At 46.2% G+C, this 21,905-nt stretch overlaps 1 protein-coding gene across 8 annotated transcripts in view; it reads right to left on the bottom strand.

Annotated features, from left to right (window-relative positions):
- The window catches only part of TLE3 (TLE family member 3, transcriptional corepressor), a 103,403-nt gene that overhangs the window by 76,319 nt on the left and 5,179 nt on the right, over positions 1 to 21,905 (bottom strand). For all 8 annotated transcript variants that reach the window (XM_078682988.1, XM_078682991.1, XM_078682985.1 and 5 more), the window contains exons 2-4: positions 9,458 to 9,558; positions 5,767 to 5,830; positions 5,266 to 5,310 (exon numbers count right to left, since the gene is read on the bottom strand). In XM_078682988.1, the coding sequence (XP_078539114.1) occupies positions 5,266 to 5,310; positions 5,767 to 5,830; positions 9,458 to 9,558 (210 nt within the window). The remainder of the gene's footprint in view (positions 1 to 5,265; positions 5,311 to 5,766; positions 5,831 to 9,457; positions 9,559 to 21,905) is intronic.

Raw genomic sequence — 21,905 nt, 5'->3', positions numbered from 1 at the left:
CCAGTTTGTGTAGGCATGCCTATAAAGCTGCTATATAACATTGCTAAAAGACATTGTCAAAGCCTATAGTCCTGATACTGCTGAGACCTATCAGCTTTGCCAATGCTTGTTTTTTGTTGATGCTGCTTTATATAGTATGAACTTTGCATCTATTAGAGCACTTCACACAATGCTTGTCAGGAATCCACATCCCCTGCAGCGCCTGTTGCTGCTGTCAGCACGGCCCATTACAATTTCAACAACTACTAACCTTAGCACTCCAACAAGTGTGACAATTAGGACTATTCCAGGTTCCAAAGCTATAAGAATGGCTTTGGCAGCAGGTATTAATTATTTTTGTGTATACTGAATTAAATTAAACGGTTGTGTTTGGCTCCAAATTAAAAAACAGTGCCACCATGTGGCAGCATGTCATAAGTTCCGGAGTTAGCAATTAAGTGCTGGTGCCAAGCACCCGAAACCACCAACTCAAACTAAGCACAAGCTTCACATGAACTATGGCTACATTAAACAAGCATTTTTTACGCTAATGAGATTAAATATTGTGCCCAGAATCACAGAATGTTGAGCCGACATTGATGCTCAAACTTGATTCTCCAGGTGCAAAGTCAGTAGCTCTGGCTGTAACACCACATCCTCTCATCCCCCTCCTGTGCCATCTCTTTCCTGTAATAAGCACCACCCCCTCGCCCCCCCCCACCCCCCAACAACCCCAGAACACTCATGGTATCTCTCGCCTTACAAGATTCCTAGTTTTTTGCCCCGAGCTGTGCCCTCAGGTCAGCACTTTCTGCCATTCAAAATTACTACTTTTCAACCATTCCTAAAAATACTTTGGGAATTTATAACTTTCCCCAAAGTATTCTAGGGCTGGAGTTGGAATACAAAATAAGCCTTATGGAATATTGGAGAAAAAGTTGCTGTTTACCCAAATATTCTAGGACAGGAGCTGGAATGGTAATTTTGAACTTCCATTGTGCACCCTCCCCCCCCCCACCCTGAGGGCACAGTTCAGGGTAAGACCCTTCCACTCTCGAGTCACTAGTATACCCGAACCTCCATCTGCCACTACAGACCTGTATACCATAGGAATACTGGCTGTCCAATGCCATAGAGAGCAGTTTTCAAATGTAGATATGCACTCTCTAGCATCAGACACCCCTGTTCAGAGGCGCGGTGTTGCTGGACACTGTCAGGTCACAGGAAGTGACTTGTCAGTCTCCAGTAGTGACCAAGCAGTATTTTTAGGACAAGCACGTTTTACCTGAAGCAAAAATACCACAAATGTTGGTGGTCACAAATTTTGCTTTCTTTTGGGCGTAAATTGTGCCATTCCAGGCTGCAAAATCCTAGTGGGTCTGGCAAAGTAGGAAGGAGCCCACTGGGAAAGTAAACTTTCACTTCATCTAAGTCACTTCTATCTATTTCTATATCTTAGCCCCTCATCTCAGCCTACCTCCGAGCCTCTCTTGCTTTGCCCAGTAGCATCGTAAGGATTTTGTAGGCCCTGGAAAGACCTATTTCAGCTGTGTGTGTGAAACTCGTTTCTGAAAGTTTGTTTAGTATCATGCTGGCTTCAATTCGCAGAAAACGGGCAGCAAAATTATGTGCAGAAGCCCCAAAATAGGTTTTACCCAGGGCACCAGAAATCCTTAAGACAACACTGATCTACCACTCTGTTTCCATAAACAGTTATGACTAGGAGACTCTGAAGTCATCTGCCAATCCCATCCTTATGGATTCCACAAAATAGTTCTGAGGCCAACTTCCTCCTGGCACTGCGTCTTCAATGGACCAAACGCCAGGCTTTGCAGGGTGCTGAGAGGCAGCATGGCAGAGTTCACATTAAACGAGCTGTCATGACAGATATGCAAGGGACCATACCTAGGACCCTGTGAACCACTACAAAGCCTTGCATCAAAGCCCCGCTCCATTTTGAATCAAACCGAACCTTAACTACAGAAACTTTTTCCCTTTAAAGAGTCATGGCCTGTTGGACTTTCTAGTCACCTACTTAGTGCATAGTACTCAAATGCTTCCAAGTTCCTACGTTTTGTTCAGATACTGTGCTTAAGAAAACATCTACTTTTTTGATACAATTTCAATGTGGCTGTTTTTCTGTGTAATGTGACTGTCTGATGTGGTTGTATCACGAACATTTTAACTTTTGTTAAGAATGGAATCGTGTTTTATCCATGCCAGCTTTTAACAGCAGGACAGAAGTGGTATATGAACACAAGGATTTGAACACAAAGTATGGGAACTTGAGCAAAAGATTTCACAGACCAAATCAATAATACATGCGCCTATTTACAGCCCCTACTTTTTACAACAGAACAAGTAGTCCCTGAACAAAACCCATGTGTGTCAACTCTTCACCCATTTTCAAGTTCTGCTCTTTGATACCTAGCAAACATCAGGACTCAATTAAAAGCCCGTGGCCAGGCAGAGAAACCATGCAGAGCAGACATCTCATCTCCTCTTCTATAAGGCTGGGATGGAAGATTGTCATTTAAACAATCTGTTCTGTTGACAGAGGTGCGTTATAGACATGCTCAAAGATTGCACCTCCAAAGTAGTACCAGCCATTGGAATTCTACTTCCAAACTACAAGTTTACTCCCACACCTGAACCCTCCCCTGTAATACACACACAATTAGAAAGGGAGGACTACAATGCAGAAGAACCAGGTGCGTGGTGGATCGGCAAATACAGCCTGGCTTTGCTGCTTGCCGGGGGGCAAACAAAAGAGAACAAACTTCTTAAACTTGGGTTTAATTACTAACACTTCTTCTACTTACATTCAATAACAACAATAGTTCCAGAAAGGCTATGTGCAATGGAAGCACAGAATCATTTCAAAATGGAGTGCCAAATGAGCCTGGTCTAGTTTGTTTCATGCCCTTATTAACACATGCAAAAAATGCTCATAAGAAAGATCATAGTGGCATATTTAAAACAAATCTTAATGATACATATTTAATGGAGGCAACTGGAATGGTCTTCTTATGAACAGGTGCAAAGATAATGCAAGGGCGAACCATGGTTACAGGATACTAATCCTTTGTGAAGAGTTTAGGGAACCCTCAACAATTAAGCGTTTTTGTATACAGTGCAATTATGACAGGTTTTTTAAAATCTAAAATAGGCCCTTGTGATTTACAATGGAACTACTTCCAAGAAAGTGGGATGATACACCACAGAGCCAATAGCAAGAGGAGAGAGATGCATACTACTTTGGAATGATCCAGGATGTGATTAACACTGTCTAAACCAATGGCTATAGGTGGCTGACACGAGCAATCTAGTGGCTGAAGGGGCAGACCCGTGGGCCTTTTAAGTAGATTGTAAATAATATATCACATGAACAAATGCATTACTATTCCAGACCTAAAAATGGCATGATAGCAGAAGAGCACGTGTATGTTAGTAGTGGTTTGTGACTGTAGGGCTTTGAAGCGGTTAGTGGAATCTAGAGCTATTTAACAACTAAGCAATGGGTGAGGAAAAGGCACTACTGAGTGCACTGAAAATGTGCCCGTACAAAACACACAGAGGCCTTGACTGGTAAAACAGATTAGGGCTGTTCAGACACGATCTGTAGATGGCTGCCACCCGAAGGCCAATGGTCTGAATCACACTGCAGCGGATGAGGCTTTCAAGCCAACGATTTATTTAAGGAGGGGAAGAGAAAGACAGAAAGGGAGCAAGAGGCAGTCCGAGTTGCATTCACCCAGAACAAATTGTAATGGGCGAGAGAGCGATACAGGAGGAATACTCTGCTGTGGTGGCAGGGACTAAATATTGTGCACGTGAAGAGAAGGGATGGTCTGTCTCCAGAATATTTCTGATATTCTAGCCAAACCCCCACAAGTACCCCATACATTTCTTTAGGTCTGAGTTTATTAAAGCAGTCTTAGCTCTACTGCTTTATATACACTTCAACTACAGGAGAACACCACATCAGACACGCAAGCGGGCTAGCGACAGGACAATCTCAAGAGGATGGTTAAAGCAGGAAAGAAAATCTCAAGGTGCGGTACATAACTTAAAGATGGGAAGGAGTCAGGCATTCTTAGAAGGCAGATATGGCCATTCAACAAGAGCAAGCATGGGATTATATGGTGTATGGACTCACGGGCATATACCGCTCAGAGGGAACACCGCTCAAGCGGGCTGTGCTTCCCAGTGCAAACTACAGAGGAATGCGTCCAGGGCACATGTATAAAGACAGAGACTAGTTTACCATCCCTGCATTGATAGAGAGCTTCTTGCACAGCACAGCAAGGTGGATTCAAGTGTGGAAATTGTGACCCATAGGCGCGCCGAGAGACAGACAGGACAGTCTCAGTCTCAGTCTCCCTCCCTCCCTCTCACTCTCACTCTCACTCTCACTCTGGCAGGGTTATAAACATATTGAAACAATGTGAAATGTGGCACCACAGCGGTGCTTTACAAACTGGGCACTATAGGAACTAGTAAACACGTGAATATCTGTCCCCTAAAGAATTGTTTGACGGTCCAATGCCCAATCTTGTATAAAAAGTAACCTGCACCAATCCCAGAGTGATACGCAACACCTCAGGAAGAGTAAACAGCCTCCTTCCTGGTACAGTAAATGTATCAGAAAAGCTACAGAGTGACCAGTACGGTGGCATATTTGAGCTTTAGCCCAGGCAAGCTGCTACGCAAGGTATCCTATTAGCAGTACAAAAACAAACATAAATGAGCATTACACTGGCATGATGATTGGAATGGCCTTTCACAATTTAAAAATTTTGCCGTTCATGTTTTTATTGTGGCGCACTCTTAGCTATGCACAGATTCTCCTGCGACAAGAATATTTCTCTGCTGTGCATCTAGTTTTTTGTACTGGCCACACAGTTTCCAATATGCGCTAATAACTTACAGCTATTGCACACTGGAACTTGTAGGAGATCCTGACTTCTTTATTATTTAATTGGCTTTCTACAGAAAGTACTACAAGTCTGATAACAATTTAGGCAATGTATATTTTCTTGAGGGGTTCCGGTAGGGAGAGTCTCCCCTCTAGCGTCTTTCAAGATACCTTGTGGAGAAAGGTTGCAACACAACCCTAACTGTTGTGCAAGACATCCATCCATGCTTGGGATGCCTAATCCTGCAATAGGCAAACTACTGCATCAAAACACAGCCTGCAGAACCACCACTCCCCGATTTCAAAGACCCGCCCTTACCAACCCCGGGCGGAGAGATGAAAAAGGAATCAAAGATGGAGGCGCTCACCTGCTTGTGCATTTCGATATTCAACCCATAGGACATCTCGTAATACTAAAAAGGAGAGAAAACAAAGGTCACGAGTGCAGTAAGAGATGACACAAATTAGGACTAGGGCAGAAAGGGTGGGGCCAAATTGGGGAAGACTTGAGTAGCACCTACTCAAAACAACTCTGGGCCTTCAGCATGGACATCTAGTCAGGGTGGGATGTGGGGAGAAGGTTGGTGGGAGGAGGGTATGCAAGTGCACTGCACGTATGGTATTACCATGGAAATTCTTGACGTTGTGCCACAGGAAAGCATCAGCATAGCACAACGTGTAGTAAATGGCAGGACAGTCAGAATGACAAACCATTTAACACAAACCAATCCCCTCCCCACTTCCCGTACAGGAAGGTATGTGCATACCTCTACCCCTACATGATACCTCTAGGTCAAAAAGCAAGTGGTGCCACTTAGTACCCAACCAATTTTGGTGAACTGATGCCAGTACATTTAAACACCACCTACCATCACATAGTGACGCTGCATTTCTGTCTTCTCGTTCGCAAGCTTATCGTACTCTACTTTAAGACTGAAAGAGAACAAAAAAGGAGGGTTTCAATGATCGAGAACAAAACAGGAGGGTTTCCATGATCTTGTGTAAAGCACCACTTTCAAACAATCCCACTTTACAACCTTTTATGCTGCCATCACACAAGGTGTCAGAACAGAGCAGGCCCTGGATAAATAACTAAAAGGGCACACTGCAGATCAAGTCTACCATAAAAGGAACCTACAACTTTTTAGATCACAAATCAAAGCATTTTCAATTACATTAGAAATTATAGTTTTCGCAATAGCTTCAAAGTGTATTTATTGTTAATGATGAAAATATAAAAAATCCCAAGTTACCAAGCAGTCAATCTCGTTTTCGTTTCATATTGCATCGTCAGAGACCACAACCACGTTAGTCTTACCAGGTCAGAGATTAATTTGGCAAAACAGGCTCTGAACTCAGGTTAAATATTTTTGGGTTTATTTCTTGCATTAAATCGTTTTGGGCCCTAGTAAACAGCAAACCACCTAGGAACTAGAAGTGCGCCCCCCTCCCCCCCCCCCGGAGAATCAGTACATTAGAGACTTAAAACACAATGATTCATGGGCAGACAATTAACAACACATTCATGTACCTTTGCCAATGTTTGCCATGCTAGCAAACAGCCAATAAATGCCCCTTGCAAGAGTGCAGCATGGTTTTTAAAAGGTATGCCATCACACTGAAGCAGGATACACCAGTAAACAATGTTTACACTTATTACAGCTTTGAAAAATATTTTGGGAGTGCCAGCATAATGTACGTCACTGTTCATTGAAGAGCTGGCCTGAAATTCACACGCACCTTTTAACCAGGCCACCATACCGGTTGGATATGCCAAATTAACCCTGTACTCCACAGTCAGGATACAATAAAGAAACAGCATGTGATTGCTTGAAGACCTACCGCCATGACTGCTGAGCACAGCTTCCATACTGCCCATCAGGGCTGGGCTTAGAAATACAGGATGCAACCAGCTGTTTACAGAGTAGCAGGGCAGGTTCTGGTGTAGTAAACACACCAGGCTTCTGATATCTAGTGATGTAGGTGTACAGCAGGCACGGGCGAGTCTCCTTCAAGTGAGGACCTTATTGTAACTCCTCCATCCACTGTTGAGGTTATCGACTCACTAGTTTTAGATTACCTTGAACCACATACTACTCCACTCAACACTTCAAGGGTCATCTTCACTAACAAATATGGTGCAAAGTAATGTATAATGTAGGTTTTTTAGTGTACCTTCAAAAAGTGGACATCATTCATTTATTTTTTAATTACAGAAGTTGGTTTTACTAAATCTATAATAAACAAAATAATAAACGAGAGACCCAAAAGAAGAACTAAAAGGAATAAGCAAGAGCATTTTTTTTTTCATTTGAGAAACACAAGCTCGTGTTTGATACTCTGCCTGCCAAGGAGAGGAGCAGAGTTGATCCAGCATTTCCAGTCTTCTGGCCAAGTATGAGTAAGAGTCGATTTATCTTGATAAGCCCCCTCAAAGTTACACACTGAGCAGTTTTCAGGGCGGTTGGGGGGGGGGGGGTTTGGGAGGGGCTAGAGAATGGAGGACATATAAGCAGGTAGGGAGGAACATCTTTTTTCGAGTTGTTTCTTCGTTGAACATCAAGCCATGCATAAGAGTATTTCAAATACTAACTATTTAGGCAATTCAAGACATTTTTTACAGTCTACAACTCACTCGTCTTTGTTTGCGGGCAAGATTTTCTCAGGTCAAAGTAGTCTGCCACTTCCTTATAGAAAAAGAGAGTTGTGCTTATTTCTCAAGACAGTTTCCACTCGATGAAACCCAAGCCCGTCTAATCTATTTCGTAGAAAATAAGTAAGCCTACGTTAATCCAATCAGCCCATTTCTTCCTGATAAGTGATAAGTACGTACCTTTGGCCCATCCACTCTACCAATTGTATGCACTGAAAAATGTCCGTATCCACCCAGTATGTAAACTTCCCTGTAACTAATACTCTTTCTTTCCCATGGCCCAATGGCGCCGGTCCATCCACCTCAATGCAGGTAAAAATTACCAGGCCACCCTGCTAAAGACAACATGAAGTCGACCCATTTCTCTGTATGTAAAACCACCGCCTCTCTCTAACATGCCCACTGGAATACAGCAATGGTCTGCCGGGCCCATTCAATGAGCTCATTTTGGGAAAGAAGAGGAAAGCACAAGACTTTGAACTGCATGGGGATTTTACATGAATCCTCTGTGTTTTAAGGGACCAGAGTTGACCACTTTGAGTACTGGTCAAGGAGTAGGGGGTTATTTAATAGGACAGTACGAGGGAGAGACTTAAGAGGTTCAGGCTTCCATAAAAGCATGGTGATGAAGTTAAGAGGAGACAGTTTTATCCACCCACATCCTCACAAGGAAGAGGGTGAGGGAAGAGAAAGGATCATCGCTCATATCCGGAGAGGAGGGTGTCTAGGCCACTAATACTCAAACCAGCAGAAGAACTGTGAAGGTACATAGGTTATCAGTTTTCACAATGGAGTAGCACTTTTCCTCATTAGAGGACCGGGAACGAGAGGACATCAATGCTCATGAGTGAAGAGACACGCACAGTGAACACTATGATCCTCGAGTACCAACATAGCCTAGCACCAAGATGTGGGATCAAGAAGGTAACCAAAGTGCCCCAAACATGGCTCCTTATGTTCAAACCCACACTGGTGGAAAGGAACACGTTCTATTCACGAATTGTGAGTAGAGGCGATATTGACAAGTACTGACACAAGCTCCTCTTTTGCAAGTGTAGCCAGACTTCCAGTTCAATGTCAGACACTTGTAAACCGCAATCCTTCCCAATTATGTAAATGTAGATACAGGCGAACTGAGGAAAAAGTGATGGGATGACTGCTTTTAATAATCTCAGCCACACAATTTTTTAGGGCTGCATTGCATTCCATAACTGTTTGCCCACCCAACCACCTCAGTCAGGAACCCGCCATATGCAAATCGGACTTTGTCCTGCTCCAATATGAATAGTCCAACTCCATCCGAAAAGGTAGGCTCCCTCTGAATGGGACCACACACAGCTCTGACCAGGTTTTGGGCTAATTCTTCCTCATCAGTGTGGTACAACTCTTTGGGGCAATGTAGAGGACTTGACATTTGCTCTCTAAACACTCCGCTAAAAGTTCATGCGGTTAGTTCTAAGGATCAGTTGGAAAGGTAGTCAACTCTGAAATAAAGCTGTAATACTGTTGTGGCACTGTAGAAGCCCAAATTCAAGTTGGGTGCTAAGAGTTTGGGGCGACTATCAGTTCTTCTTCATGGAAATAGAGCATTACTACCACCAGTGATTTCTTTATTTTTACAACAGAACCTTTACTCTTACAAGAGCGGTGAGGGCATCTGTAGTCCCACAGGGTCAGAGAAGGTATCTGAACACACAGAATAGCCGTGCATTTGTGGGGGGGAGGAGAAGGAATACTCACTTGCCCAGAACCTAAACAATGGCTAGTAATCAAAGAGCAAAGCGGCCCGGTGGCCTCGAGCCATAGTACGAAAGATCGATGCGGGCAGATGTAGGAGAACTGAAGAGTACAAAGGAGGTGAGCAACGTGAACATGGAATTGAGAGCTAGAGTGACAGAAGGAGTTACCTGTGGTACTGGGCCTGTAGGAACTGGAACTCGTCCTTGATTCGGTCGCAAGATTCTGCAACTGTGAACTTAAATCCCGGCTGACCCGGCTGGTGTGGAGCCTGCAAATAAAAGGGGAATAGAATAAGAGAAGAAGGGAGTTACAAAAGAAAAAGAAACCTAAATTGATCAACTTCTTATGAATATATAAATTCATTGGCAAATCTTATGCTTTGATGACACATTTCGGACATGTGGCTTCATCTTGGGATTGGGCCACATCATCGGTTCAAAATCTGCCCTGCAGCTGCCCTGCAGCTGCGGCTCCTCTGCTACAGCAGCCGCAAAACTCAAAATGTAAAACATAGGTTTATTCTCGTGTTATTTTTTGGGACGAAAGAGTCTTGGGGCGGGGGGAGACCATGACAGACTGGAGGGGAGTGGTGGGCAACAGTGCACATGTAGGTTTGGCCGGCCGTCTCAGGGCAGCCAAACCCACATGCACACTAAAGCATCCTCAAACCCAGCTGCGGTGCCGGGTTGGAGCAAGCAAAGCACAGAAATTCACAGGGCTTAGGCCAATCCTGGCGCTGCTTTCAAACAGGAGACCAGTGTCAGGATTGGAAGCAGGGAAGCCTGTGCAGTGCAGCAGCAATGCGGCGAGAGGCAGGTAAGTGTTTTATCTTTGTTCATTTTTTTCCGTCCTCCCTCCGCCCGCCACTCTGCCACAATGCAAGCCGCCACTGCAGAGATATGCATTTCAGTTGAGGCTTACACTAGTTACTTGAAAAGCATCTCTTGCCATACATTACTAAAGATTCCCCTTCAGACACCCAGCTCCCCCACTAACACGCATGTGCTGCCTTCCACCAACTCAATGTTCTCCTCGCCCATCCAGAGCCCCACTCTACCACACACCACTGCTCTAGCTTTCACGGTCCTCCAACCACCCTTAATGCACGCTCTTCTGCCTAAGCTCCAGTTCACTGCACTCCCCACCAGGACCCTTTTAAAAAGGCCATCACACGCCCCCTTCATTGCTTCTTATTCGTCAATTCTCTTTCACTTCTCAACCACTCTCTTGCTCACTACCATCCCCAATCTTCTCTCTCTCACCACAACCTGCTTGTCTCGAAAGAGTACTAGGAATGAAATCACTGATAAGCAACACGTGAGGTAATGGGGTAGAGAGGCTACAGGCACCTCTCTGCGGCTCATTGACTCACACATACCAGTCTTATCGTTCAAGACACCATTCTACTCAAGGAGTCTCAATGGACTTTGGAACTCCCCCCGACAGAGAAGAGGCCGAACACAGCTCCACCTAATAAGGTGGAGTCATCACGTCATCTACATACGCGTGAGTCTACAATCAAAGCAGGTAATGGCAAACAAGACTGTTTTTGACAAGCGGAAGCCGAAAACGAGCGCGCACTTAAGACCCGGCCCCCGACCCTACCTCGTCTAGAGTTCCGGCGGCCGGTCAGCCCAATGGGGTGGCCGGCCGCTTAGTATTTCCGGAGTATCCGGTGACGCGTTTCCGGTGGGGCAGAGGGCGGAAACTGGGGACCTATTTAGGTCCCTGGGGCAGGGACCTCAGTCTCTTCGCCCTCTGCTACACCGGACCGGTCGCGGGCTCGCAGATGCGCCCCCCCCCCACTTCCCACCTTTGTTAGTTTAACTTCCCTCCATTTGAATTGAGGCGGAGGTCGGAGGATCCTCCTGTGGCGGCGATTCAGCACTGCAGAGTCCGTGGAGAGGGGCGATGAGGAGAAGCGTGTCGAGGTCATAGGCCGTCCATCTCGCCAGGTAGGGAGTCGAGGGTGCTTGGGGGGCCTGTGTGCAGCCGCGGATTATCGGTATGTGGTGCAGGTTCGGGGTCTGCTTCGGTGGTCTGCGGATGCCGGCAGGGCCCCTGGGCTCGCGGGCTCCTTCCTGGAGGACGTGAGCAGGGGTGGGACCGGGTGCGGGGATCCCCTTCCATCGTTGGCTGGTGACATCTCCAGCGGGGAAACTTTCTCTAACTCGGGCATTTACAGCGGCCAGATAAGGTAGCGCTGCTATGTTTCTGGCGGGGCAGCCTGGTGGTCTGAGGGCGGGCCCCTGGTGAGGGCGGACAAGGATCAGAGGTTTGGGGGCCCACTCCTCATGGCCGCAGGTGCGTTGCACCTTGCGTGTATGCTCGGCAGGGAGGATGCGAGCTGGAAGGCCCCTTAGTGCTGGAGGATTAGAATCTTGCTGAAGAAGATATGGAAAGTCAATAATAGAGTTGTGTTGATATAACTGTGAATAATGAATTTGAAATGCCTTGTCATGTTTATGAAATGTCAAATATTAAACATGGCCGTTTTTACACCCACGCAAATCTCTGTCGATGATTTAATGTGGGTATCAGGTTATCAGGAGGGAGCGGGGAGCATGCTGGGGGATCCGGGTCCTATAGGTCTGGGGTTTGACAGAGTCGAATTTGTTCCTCATGATAGAACCCAGAATGGGTTCTCGGTACACTCCTTTCAGACACTGTCTTTCCTCAACCAGCTAATTGTATCCAATTGTTTGAGACTTAAGTCTCATCTCGGCTCAACCCACAGGAGATATTCATCTTTCACCTAATGCTATTGGCGGTCTGCATGGATCTTTCCGTCCACGTGCAACTTGCACTTAACTGCATGAGGTATTACCAGACAACTAAAGCCATTTCGGGCCATCATTACGAGTTCAGAGGAGCGGCACTCCCGTAGGGAACAACGTTCTGCCTAATCAGCAAAGGCCTAGTGTTTTCATATGCAGGAGCACCACACTCTAATGTATTTGCCATAAAGAACAGCCAGGAAAATTGCTCTAGGCTCCGTCTTCAATTGCAGCAGGGCCTCATACCCTAGTCCACCCTGTCCTAACTTCTTTTCTGTCAAAGGCGTGAGTGGAGGGCATTGCAATGCCCACCCTGCTAGGACACTTCTTCCTCGTCTCTCCCAGCCGCACACAAACTCCCTCTTATTTAAAGCAGATAGTAAATGGAAAATCTATGAGGGGTTTATACCCAGTAAAAGAGGTTCACACAGTTACTCCATTCCTTGGATTTTACATTCTACAGTACTGGCAACTACAGGTGCAGAGCTTGCACCTGACCAGTACTGTGCAACTCGTGAGAGCCCACATCCACGGCTCCAGACTATTTTCCTATGTGCTTCTTTAATGTGCCAACACTGCATGTTAGTACATTCAACGAAGACCCATCAGCATTGCCACCTCTTCCTTTGATAGCTGCAGACAAGAGATCCCCTCCATTATCCTCGGTTCTGTTCTTCTCACATCCCCTGGCAACACCATGTTCTATCTCCTAGCCTTTGTGCTACCTCCATGCGCTGCTCCCTAGTGTTCAGGGGAGTGTTACTTCTTAGAAACCGCTGCCACTGTCAACTAACATAGCAGCCATTTTTAAATGTTTTCTCCCCTATAAATGAGCTTTCTTTTTTAATGAAAATGCAACGGGTAAAAAAGTCTTTACAAACGATGTCTTCACACGCGATTTATTCTACCTAACCTGTGTTTTGAGGTTAAAAGAACATTTATTTTTTGGTTTAATAAGTCAACTTTATCTTTTGCTTTACTTCAATATGCTAAACAAAATAATTGGCTCATGCTAGACAAGCTCATGGCTTAAAACTGTGTCATATTAGGCTAACTCTGTACATTGCCCAACTTGGGCACTTTATGCGAGAATTCCTACATTAAGATGGATGTCCTACCACAGTAAATCAAGGAACCTGACAAACACTGGCAGAGAGTAGACCTGTACTACAACTAAACTAGGACAGTACTGGTTACAGAGCTCGAATCTCCTTGCCACTACATTCTAAGTTGGGTTTTAAAGATAGTCAAAAAGTTGAGCAGTTGCCAGGCACTTGCCTCCACTTACGTATAAGCACTTGACACCCTCAATCCTCCCGGCTTTCAAGTCAAGGTCTTCCTCCACGTCTATCTTTGAGCCCCATCCAGCTTTGTAAATTGGGCACGCCCACCTTCCAAAAAGGTTTTTTTTTTTTTTACTTCTCTTGCATGGGGTGCCCAGTTGCTGGGGCAGATATGCGCTACATAAACCATTTAACATAACTTATTTTGCATGGGGCCTAGGATATTGTTGAAGGTGGGTCCTTCATAGGTTCCTTTTTAATTACTTTTTGAGAAACACAATGGCAAGTATCACTCATTCTTAGTAAATGGAAAAGGCAGTTGTGTGTATGGCACAGGTATGTCTTACGTACACCGCTAGCCACGTATGAGGTGGCCAGTCTCACCAAGAACTGCAGAAACAGAACTTTTGCCTTCAGCGATGAGCGAATAGGAGTGGCCCTGGAAGCCTCTGAAGGGAGTGAATCTTGCTCCATGAAGGGAAGACCATGGTAGTGCACTGGCCATTATCCCCCTGGTGATTCACCCGTCTGTGGCGAATGCGAAGGGAATAAGGGGTGCTCGGGGAAATTCAGCCATAGCAAGCACGTGTCTGCAGATTATGTCAGTCTGCAGCATTTAAGACTGAAGTTTCCTGTTACACAAAAATTGCTATTTCCGAATTGAATTCTATCACCAGTTCCTGCAGCAATCAAAGCTAAATGGTTGTGCATTCACTTCTCTGAGCAAGCAGCCACTTTGACTACAAACACAGAACAGGTCAGAATGAGTTCTTCAACGCATGCCCAGAGATGATATTCCTCTGCTTTGCCGAGCAAGGAAGTATCAAATACAGAGGCTGTCTCGTTGCCAAGACTCTTCCCTACCACTGCCTGCAAAGGAGCTCATTTGAGAAGCGTACATCAGATTTATGGCCGGATATAATGCATACAACGATAACTCTCTCCCAAGAAGCTGCTACCCACTTACTAATGTTCTAGACCACCATATTTCCATGTTTAAAATGTGTATGACAATACATTCTGAGGTATGCCATCATCATCTATGGATCCGCTGTGGTAACCCCGTATACACCTGGAGGATCCCTATTACACGCTAACCTCCAGCCAGCATGAAGTGCAGGTTCATTGCCAGACCATGCAGCTGCCCAGCATTTAGCTAGCCCTTGAGAACGTCACTTGTGAATCGCTGCAAAGGCCTTGTTGTGCCCTTTGTCCACCTTGGATCCCGCCAGTAACTACATTTTAGTATCCAACCAGATTCTTACCAGTAGCACCACTGACTACCCTGGGGCCCAGAGTAATTTGCACAACATTGCCTTTGTGAGCTGCAACCGAGATATAAAGTCCCAGGCACTAGGAATGTATTCATTGTAAACTGGAACCCAAACTGCAGTGCAAAACCATAACCAAGTCAAGATCAGAATTAGAAAGACACTACTGACAGTCTCTCATTTTAACTGTTCTACAATTTTAAGGTGTTTATTATTACATTCTTTTGTTAAAGAAACAACCCTGACTTACTATTCATCCCGATTGGGACTGCAATGATGAGCTCAGCCATATTTTGACTCAAACCTAAACGCCACCCCTTAATTCGTTAGGAAGAAGAGCTGAAACATAGTACCGCAGAAAGCTAAGAAGGATCTTAAGTCCTAGCTTTCCATCGGGGAGCCAGCATGCTGACCATTGAGGAGCCACTTGTGTTGTCACTGTTGATACTGATGGGTGGTCACAACCTCACGAATCAAGGGAAAGAACAGCCAGCTCCCCATTAGACTCCTCTAAAGGAAACTACCCATCCTTTTGATCCCAGGGAGAGCTCCACAATTGAGAGGAAAGCACCACTACTGTCTGGTAATCAAGGGCAGAGCTGGCCGACCAGGAGCGCCAGGGCTTGTGGTTTTGACCATGTTTGACCTGGGCAAATCAGAGATGCAAACGCCAAAGGTATGCTCAAATTTGGCGATTACAACAAGATTTGACGCCTAGTTAAATAAACAGCTGTAGAGGGTGACCTATCCATCTAGCTAACATTATCCACTAGAGAAACTAATTGTCCTCCATTTGAAATTTCTAATAACAATTCTCCATTTTACTTATTTGGACTTCTGCTTTTCACCGTCCTTTCTCCCCCGACCCTCTCCACTGTCTCCATACAACTCCCATAGTGTGTACAAGGGCAGGAGCACAGTCCAAGATAAACAAATGCTGTGCAGCGCGAGGCGGCATATATTTCACCATCGTAACCGCAACTGTGGCGACTAGAAGGTGCACAAGGTAGTTTCTGGCAGACAATGTAAAGTGTTTTGAGATGTTTACAGACACCCTGAGCTTGCATTTCCAAGTAATGTTCCCACTACTGAATATTTCTGCCTAAACATACAATTTGAGCATCTTCACAGGAGAACACAGTTCAGGATACCTGTTGCAATAACACTTTATACAAACAAATCCTACAACGAACTGTGCCTACAATGAGAAAAGAAGTTTAGTACCGGACCAAAACCCCCACCTGTAGGGGCTTCCAGTCCGGTAATGTCCCACTCATTCATACCTGGGAGCATAAACAAAACTTAATGGTAGCACATTGAGTTCATGACAAGGGTACCCATCCCCATGCATAATGAGGAACGCTTGATTTTTGGGAGCCACTTCGGAACCATTGAGACTACTGCGGCCATCCTATAGGTTGCCAAGTCAGTGTTAAGAGGCCACATCGGATAGGAGTGGCTGTAACATTAACACCGGTTAACTTGAACTAATTTCCCCCAGAGATAGAGACTCATTATTTAGCACACAGGTGCACAGACAGGACAGGGGATTCTTCTACGGCTCTGCAGATATTTGCAAAGAGAGCTGGGTTTGACACGGAGAATACACTTAGAAATGCCCCCCTCCACAGAAGTTGAAAACCCCACTTCCCATCTGCACATCTGAACAAAGTTTCCTAGTCAAGGCTGCACTGTGTCTGCCTCTCCACGCCCTCCTCGCTACATGGTCAACAAGTCACCAGCTACTTCTCCTTCCAGCTCCCCATCAACAGGCGGTCATCCACTGGAAGCAAGCCTTCCCATCCCCGGGACACCAGCGATTCCACAGGACTGACAGCCAAAGAGGGAACACCCTTCAAAGGGCAGCAGAAGATACTGTAGGCCTGGAGAGCAGCTGGAGCTGAACCATTCTTGGAGCATGGAAAGAAATGAGGCTAGTATGGGGAGAAAAGAAGTTTGCAGAAAAGGGTATCCCCCAGAAGAGTCTTGATGCACAGTTCACATGTGCTCTACCGCCTGGGAATTTCTGGTGGATGAGCACCAGTCTCTCTCTCATTCTGTTTTCACATACACTCGTTGAACCGCTACAAACAGGTGTTACTTGTGCCTGTTTCAATAGAGCTTCTACCACAGAGGATGGATGGGTAAATTGGCCAGGTTAAGACTTGAACACGTGAGCTGTACCTCAAACACTGATTCCTTTAGCAGGCACACTGACCCATCAAATATTGGGGTCTTCTCATGATGCAAGCAATAGCAAAATTGAAATTACAGTCTCTGATATAGGGTTTACGAATGGTTTTTGTTTAAACTTATCAAGAACTGGTTTCTATTTCTAAAACAGACAACACGGGTTGGGTCACTGGTGTGTGTGAGGCACAGGTAACGCGGCTATTAATACTTTCAGAACGACTTAGGATGGTCCTACAACTGGGATATTTATTAATTATGTTGCTACAAAGTATAGGGCCAATTTGAAAACCTTTATAAGAGATTATTTGTCGTCAAATACGTATACACAACAAGGGCAATTAATCCTTGAAGTGTGAAACATCCTCTAAAAAGTTTACATAATACAAGGAGTCATGGAGTCATACTACATTACCATCATTTAAATGCTGCTTGGGACATGTGCAAGTCTATCGGCGACAGATGGTGTATTGAGTTTGCTTTTCACTTGCAGTCTATGCAACTGTAGTGCGTCATGGCTTCAGTCTGCATACTAGTACACAAAGGGAGTCTCTGTTCCTTGTAGAGGGAGAAAAGGGAAGAAACTTTTGTTGTGTGCTACTCTATCTGTGGGAGACAGTGTGTCCTCATCATAATGCCCTCACACACCCCGAAGGATGTCATGCTTCATCATTAGGGCTTTGCTCCTCGTCAGGCCTGCCCTGCAATGCCCTATGGGTCCCCCAAAGGGTCTCTTTATCTGTTCTACACTGAAGAGAGTTATCTATACTAAACCAAAGAGGGTTAGACACTTCCCCAATATGAGGGTAGATTTCAAGAACTGGCGGGTACTGTTTACGAGGAAGAGACACACTCAATATCCTCTGCACAACCGCAGTTTCAGCATCAAACCTTACTGAACTGGCAAGCAGTGGCAGAGAGGATGGCTAGGCACACAACAAGAGGGTAGAGCAGACCAGCACTGCAGAAAAGGCTAGTCGGTGGGGTCCGGCCTCCGGGTCCACAAAGAACTCATGGAGGAGATGATGCAAGCAGAAATACCCAGGATCCTCAGGTGGAGGCACCTACCATGGTCAGCTTTGAATTGACAACTGCATTTAGCACAACCGAGGGCAAGGAAGTGGGGAATCTGAAAAGCACAAATTAAAAAAAAAATGCAACTGGGAGCAGGACACAGAACCAAAAAAAATAAATAAAAAAAAAAAAACAGACGATGAGAATGTTGCAGGCTCTGTGGGTAGCCTGGCTGCCAGAGCAGCCATGAGCTAGAGAAGCCATGAATGATTCAGGAGTAAATAAATAAAAGAGGATGCAAAGACCAGAGGAAGGTAACTCCGGGCCTAGACCTTCATCTCGGGACATGTTTACAGTGGCCTGAAAGAAACCAGTCTCAAAAAGCCCCCTTCCCCCAGAACAATAGTGGGACAGGATGCCTGGACAAGCAACAGAGAAAGCTGGGAAGGAATGGCCTTAGCGCACTTTACGATAGTAAAGTGCCTGAAAGGTACACTACAAGTACATTTTCATTAGCACGCACCCCCTAAGTAAGGAGAGTAACACGACATAGCTGCTGGCCCGAGTCACATCCTCCAATATAAGGACAGAAGCAGCCTTGCAGGACATCCCTGGACAGACCGGCGTCTCATGCAGGATATAGGGAGCAGGCTACTCACAGTTTCACGAGGGCTGCACTGCAGACAGACCGCAGTTAGAAAAGCTAGGGGGAAATGGGTCATGATCCACTTCTGTTATCTACAGAATCGGTGCTACGAAGTCTTTATGTTCGGTTCAATTCCACTAGGAGAGACTTCCCTGGACGACGAGAAACAGCTCCACAACTGACCCTCGCCTGCTCTAGTGGATTCACAGGCATTCCGCAGGGGCTAAATAAGTCTTGCCCATGGCACCAGGAATATGTATGGTGTTATCTTGCCCACAGCTCTTTAGATGTCTACACTAACAAACGTGCAGCTAATATTGTCAAAGCCAAGGTATCCCCTTGTTCTTCAGCACATGCATGGGTTTAGAAGGAAAAGCAACACTGCCAGACATCATGGGCGACGAATTACAGCACAAGGGGAGGACCAAACGTGCAGGTCCAGTGACACTTCAGAAATGTTCTGCTGTCAGTGTTATTATATGCCATGCTCGGTCAGAAGATAACGGAATAGATTAGTTGAAGCAAAAATCAGTGGTATGGGGAAGCAGGGTGGACATTGGAGGCATCTCCAAGCAGTGAAAAAAGCAAGTCTCAACAGAATGGTCAATGCTGCTCCCATTCGTGTAGGGACGACCGTCAAGCATCCGTGGTAAGACTGCAAGTGTTCCCTATTGATCAGGACACAGGGGACTTGGTCTGAAAACAAGGAAAGGGAGAGCCTCCAGAGCATGAAAGCGGGTCAGACGTGGGTCAACAAGATCTGGTTTATATTAGAGTTTTGCTGATGGACTAAAGTATTTAAAGAGGGCCCCACGGTAAAGGTCCACAAGCTCTTCATAGGGAGTACAGGGACAGGCAGCTGCTGGACCGCTCGATAGCCGGGAGATCTCTAGCGAGGCTCCATGGCACTACCCAGGCACTAGACTGGTTGCAGCCCAAGCTGATGCCAAGTCAGAGTTTAGTGTCCCCAGAGGGGGTGAAACAGGATCTAAGTGGGAGGAGGAGTGTCACTTGAACAGAAACTGGCCCCTCAGAGCTGCAGGGAGAGCTGGCTTCCCAAGCACGATACAATGTTCGAGAAAGTTTGCCGCCTCCGTCACCTCGAATGTGTGGCCTTCAATCCACGCTGTACGACTTCATTGGCATCCTTGGCCTCTCTTCCTCCAGGAAAGCACCTCCAGGTAACAGGCAGATCTTGTACCCTTGTTGAGACTTTGGATTGGGAGAGGGGGGTGTTAAGGTAGAGGAGGGGACACAGCGCGCAGCTCAGGTCCAGGATGCACCGACCGTACATGCACTTCTAGTTCAGTGCAGATGTTTACATTGCTGAAGTGAAGCCACAGCTCATTTTCTCAGTTTGTGGTTTCTGGACAGTGTCACGCTGCTAAACAGGCAGTTCGCAGAGTTCAGATATTTGGGTGCCCGCCAATCAGACTGAAAGGCAACTCTGCATGAGTGTTTCCCACTAATGGAAGCGGCAATGGGTTCATGTGCATTTCAAACCCAGGTCTTACGGCGCATCAACTTCTTCGAAGGAGTTCCATTCTTATTGCTGCTGAGCAGGTTTGGCTGAGCACCCGGAGGTGAGCTCACCTGGGCAGGAAGGTTTGTTTAGTCCTGGCCACCACACAACAAACGAGCAGGAGGAGGTTAGAAGACAGCAGAATTAGAGAGTGTTCTCGCCAAAATTGGGAGTGGCGGCAACATTCTACGGTGAAGTGGATGCCAAGAGGGGAGGTGTGCCCTGCTGAGGAAAGGCGGCCTTCTCTCAGGGACACAGACACCATTTTACCACACACACAGGCCCATTCCACGTTACAAGAGGCCTACACACTCCGTGAGAGTGATGTGGGCCTCTGTCACAGAGAGCTACTGCCAGTGGCGGCTCCTCTGCTGAGGTGGAGGAGCGTCACCCCACTGCTCTTAGAGCAGTTAAAGAGGGAAAAATAAAATGATAACTGAACGTGATCATAATTTTATTTTTGGTTGCGGAGAGGATGGGTTAGGGCGGGCGGGACTGGTGGCTCTGGGAGGAGTGGACTATGCACACCAAGTGCGCATGACTGCTTGGCCAGCCAAGCACTCCTGCGCACTTTGCATCTTCCCCACCAGGCTGCAACGGACAGCCTGGTAGGGAATATGCACAGGGTCCCTCCCTTTCCCAATCTAAGGGCAGTGGACAATGGTGGCTCACGGGAGCCTGGGTGACCGGGTGCTTCCTACAGCTTCTTCCGGACTGGAGCCAGGAAGAGCAGAGAGGAGGAGGAGAGATGCAGCCAGCGGAAAAGGGAAGTAAATTTTTTAAACGCCCCACCCACCCCCATTCACTACTAGTCAGCCGCTACTGCACTTGGCATGGGGTGACAGAGGGAGCAGTAGAACACACCACTCTGTGGCGGTGCAGTCAGGATGTATCTCCCAAAATTGTCAATTTACACCACACACTGTCCACTCAGTAACGGGTGTGAGGATGGATGTACCCTTAAGTTGAGATGCTAGTCCCAGCTCCTCCAAAAGTAGTTAGAAAGACTAGGTAGGGATGTGGTCATTTAGAACGGGTGACAACCAGTGAGACAAAATGTAGTAAATAAAAAAGAAACCAGGAAACTTTCTGGGGAAATAAAATAATTGGTGGGATGGGGACCCTGATACAAATATGGTGGACTTTCATCCTCATGTGGTCTGGTCAAATATGGATAACGGTGGCTTGAAGTGGCACAGAGAACTAAAAGAGGTTACCAACAGGAACCAACGCTGTGGAAAACTAATCCCCCACCAGAAAAGGTAACAGCACAAGGATGGTACTGGCAAATTAACTCACAAAAAATGTGACGGGCCTGCCACCCAACAAGGCAGCAGAGGCAGCAGGGAAGTAAGTGGCATATAGTGGAAGGCAGCAGGGCACAGCTCAGACAGTTTGGTCATGGAATGGGGTGCTTTGTACGAGGCTAATGCAATTTGTTTTGGCTCACTTTGTTTTGTGAAGCCCTTGGAGATCCAGAAGGGTCTGTGGGTGTCATAATTCCGGTAGCTAGAAGAGAATGCGGATTGCTCCATCATTAGAGCTTGTTCGGCCTGTGTACAGCCCCTTGCACAAGGTACATACTTGTAAATTATGAGACCTAGATCACAAGGGGATTTCGTCACGGAGGCTGAGAAGGGGCATGGGGTTGTATGAATCAGGTGGGAGAGACATGAAGTGAAGAAACCCTGGGAGGAATAGGTTTCTTCTAAGCATCATCTTAGTCACGACAGCCCCTCTAGCATCTACAGCCAGTAGGAGGAAACCCGACATGCGGACCCAGAAAAAACCCAGAAAGAAGGCATGTAAACATGCCATTAGAAATGGAAATTGGTGAAAACGATCGCAGGAACGCAAATACAAGGCTTTTGAACAGCACTGGAGACAGACAGGAGGTAGGCATCACCTTCTG

This window comes from Lissotriton helveticus, chromosome 3_1 (assembly GCF_964261635.1).
Source record: "Lissotriton helveticus chromosome 3_1, aLisHel1.1, whole genome shotgun sequence".
Taxonomy (NCBI): domain Eukaryota; kingdom Metazoa; phylum Chordata; class Amphibia; order Caudata; family Salamandridae; genus Lissotriton; species Lissotriton helveticus.
This window is presented reverse-complemented; position numbering and strand designations above follow the sequence as displayed.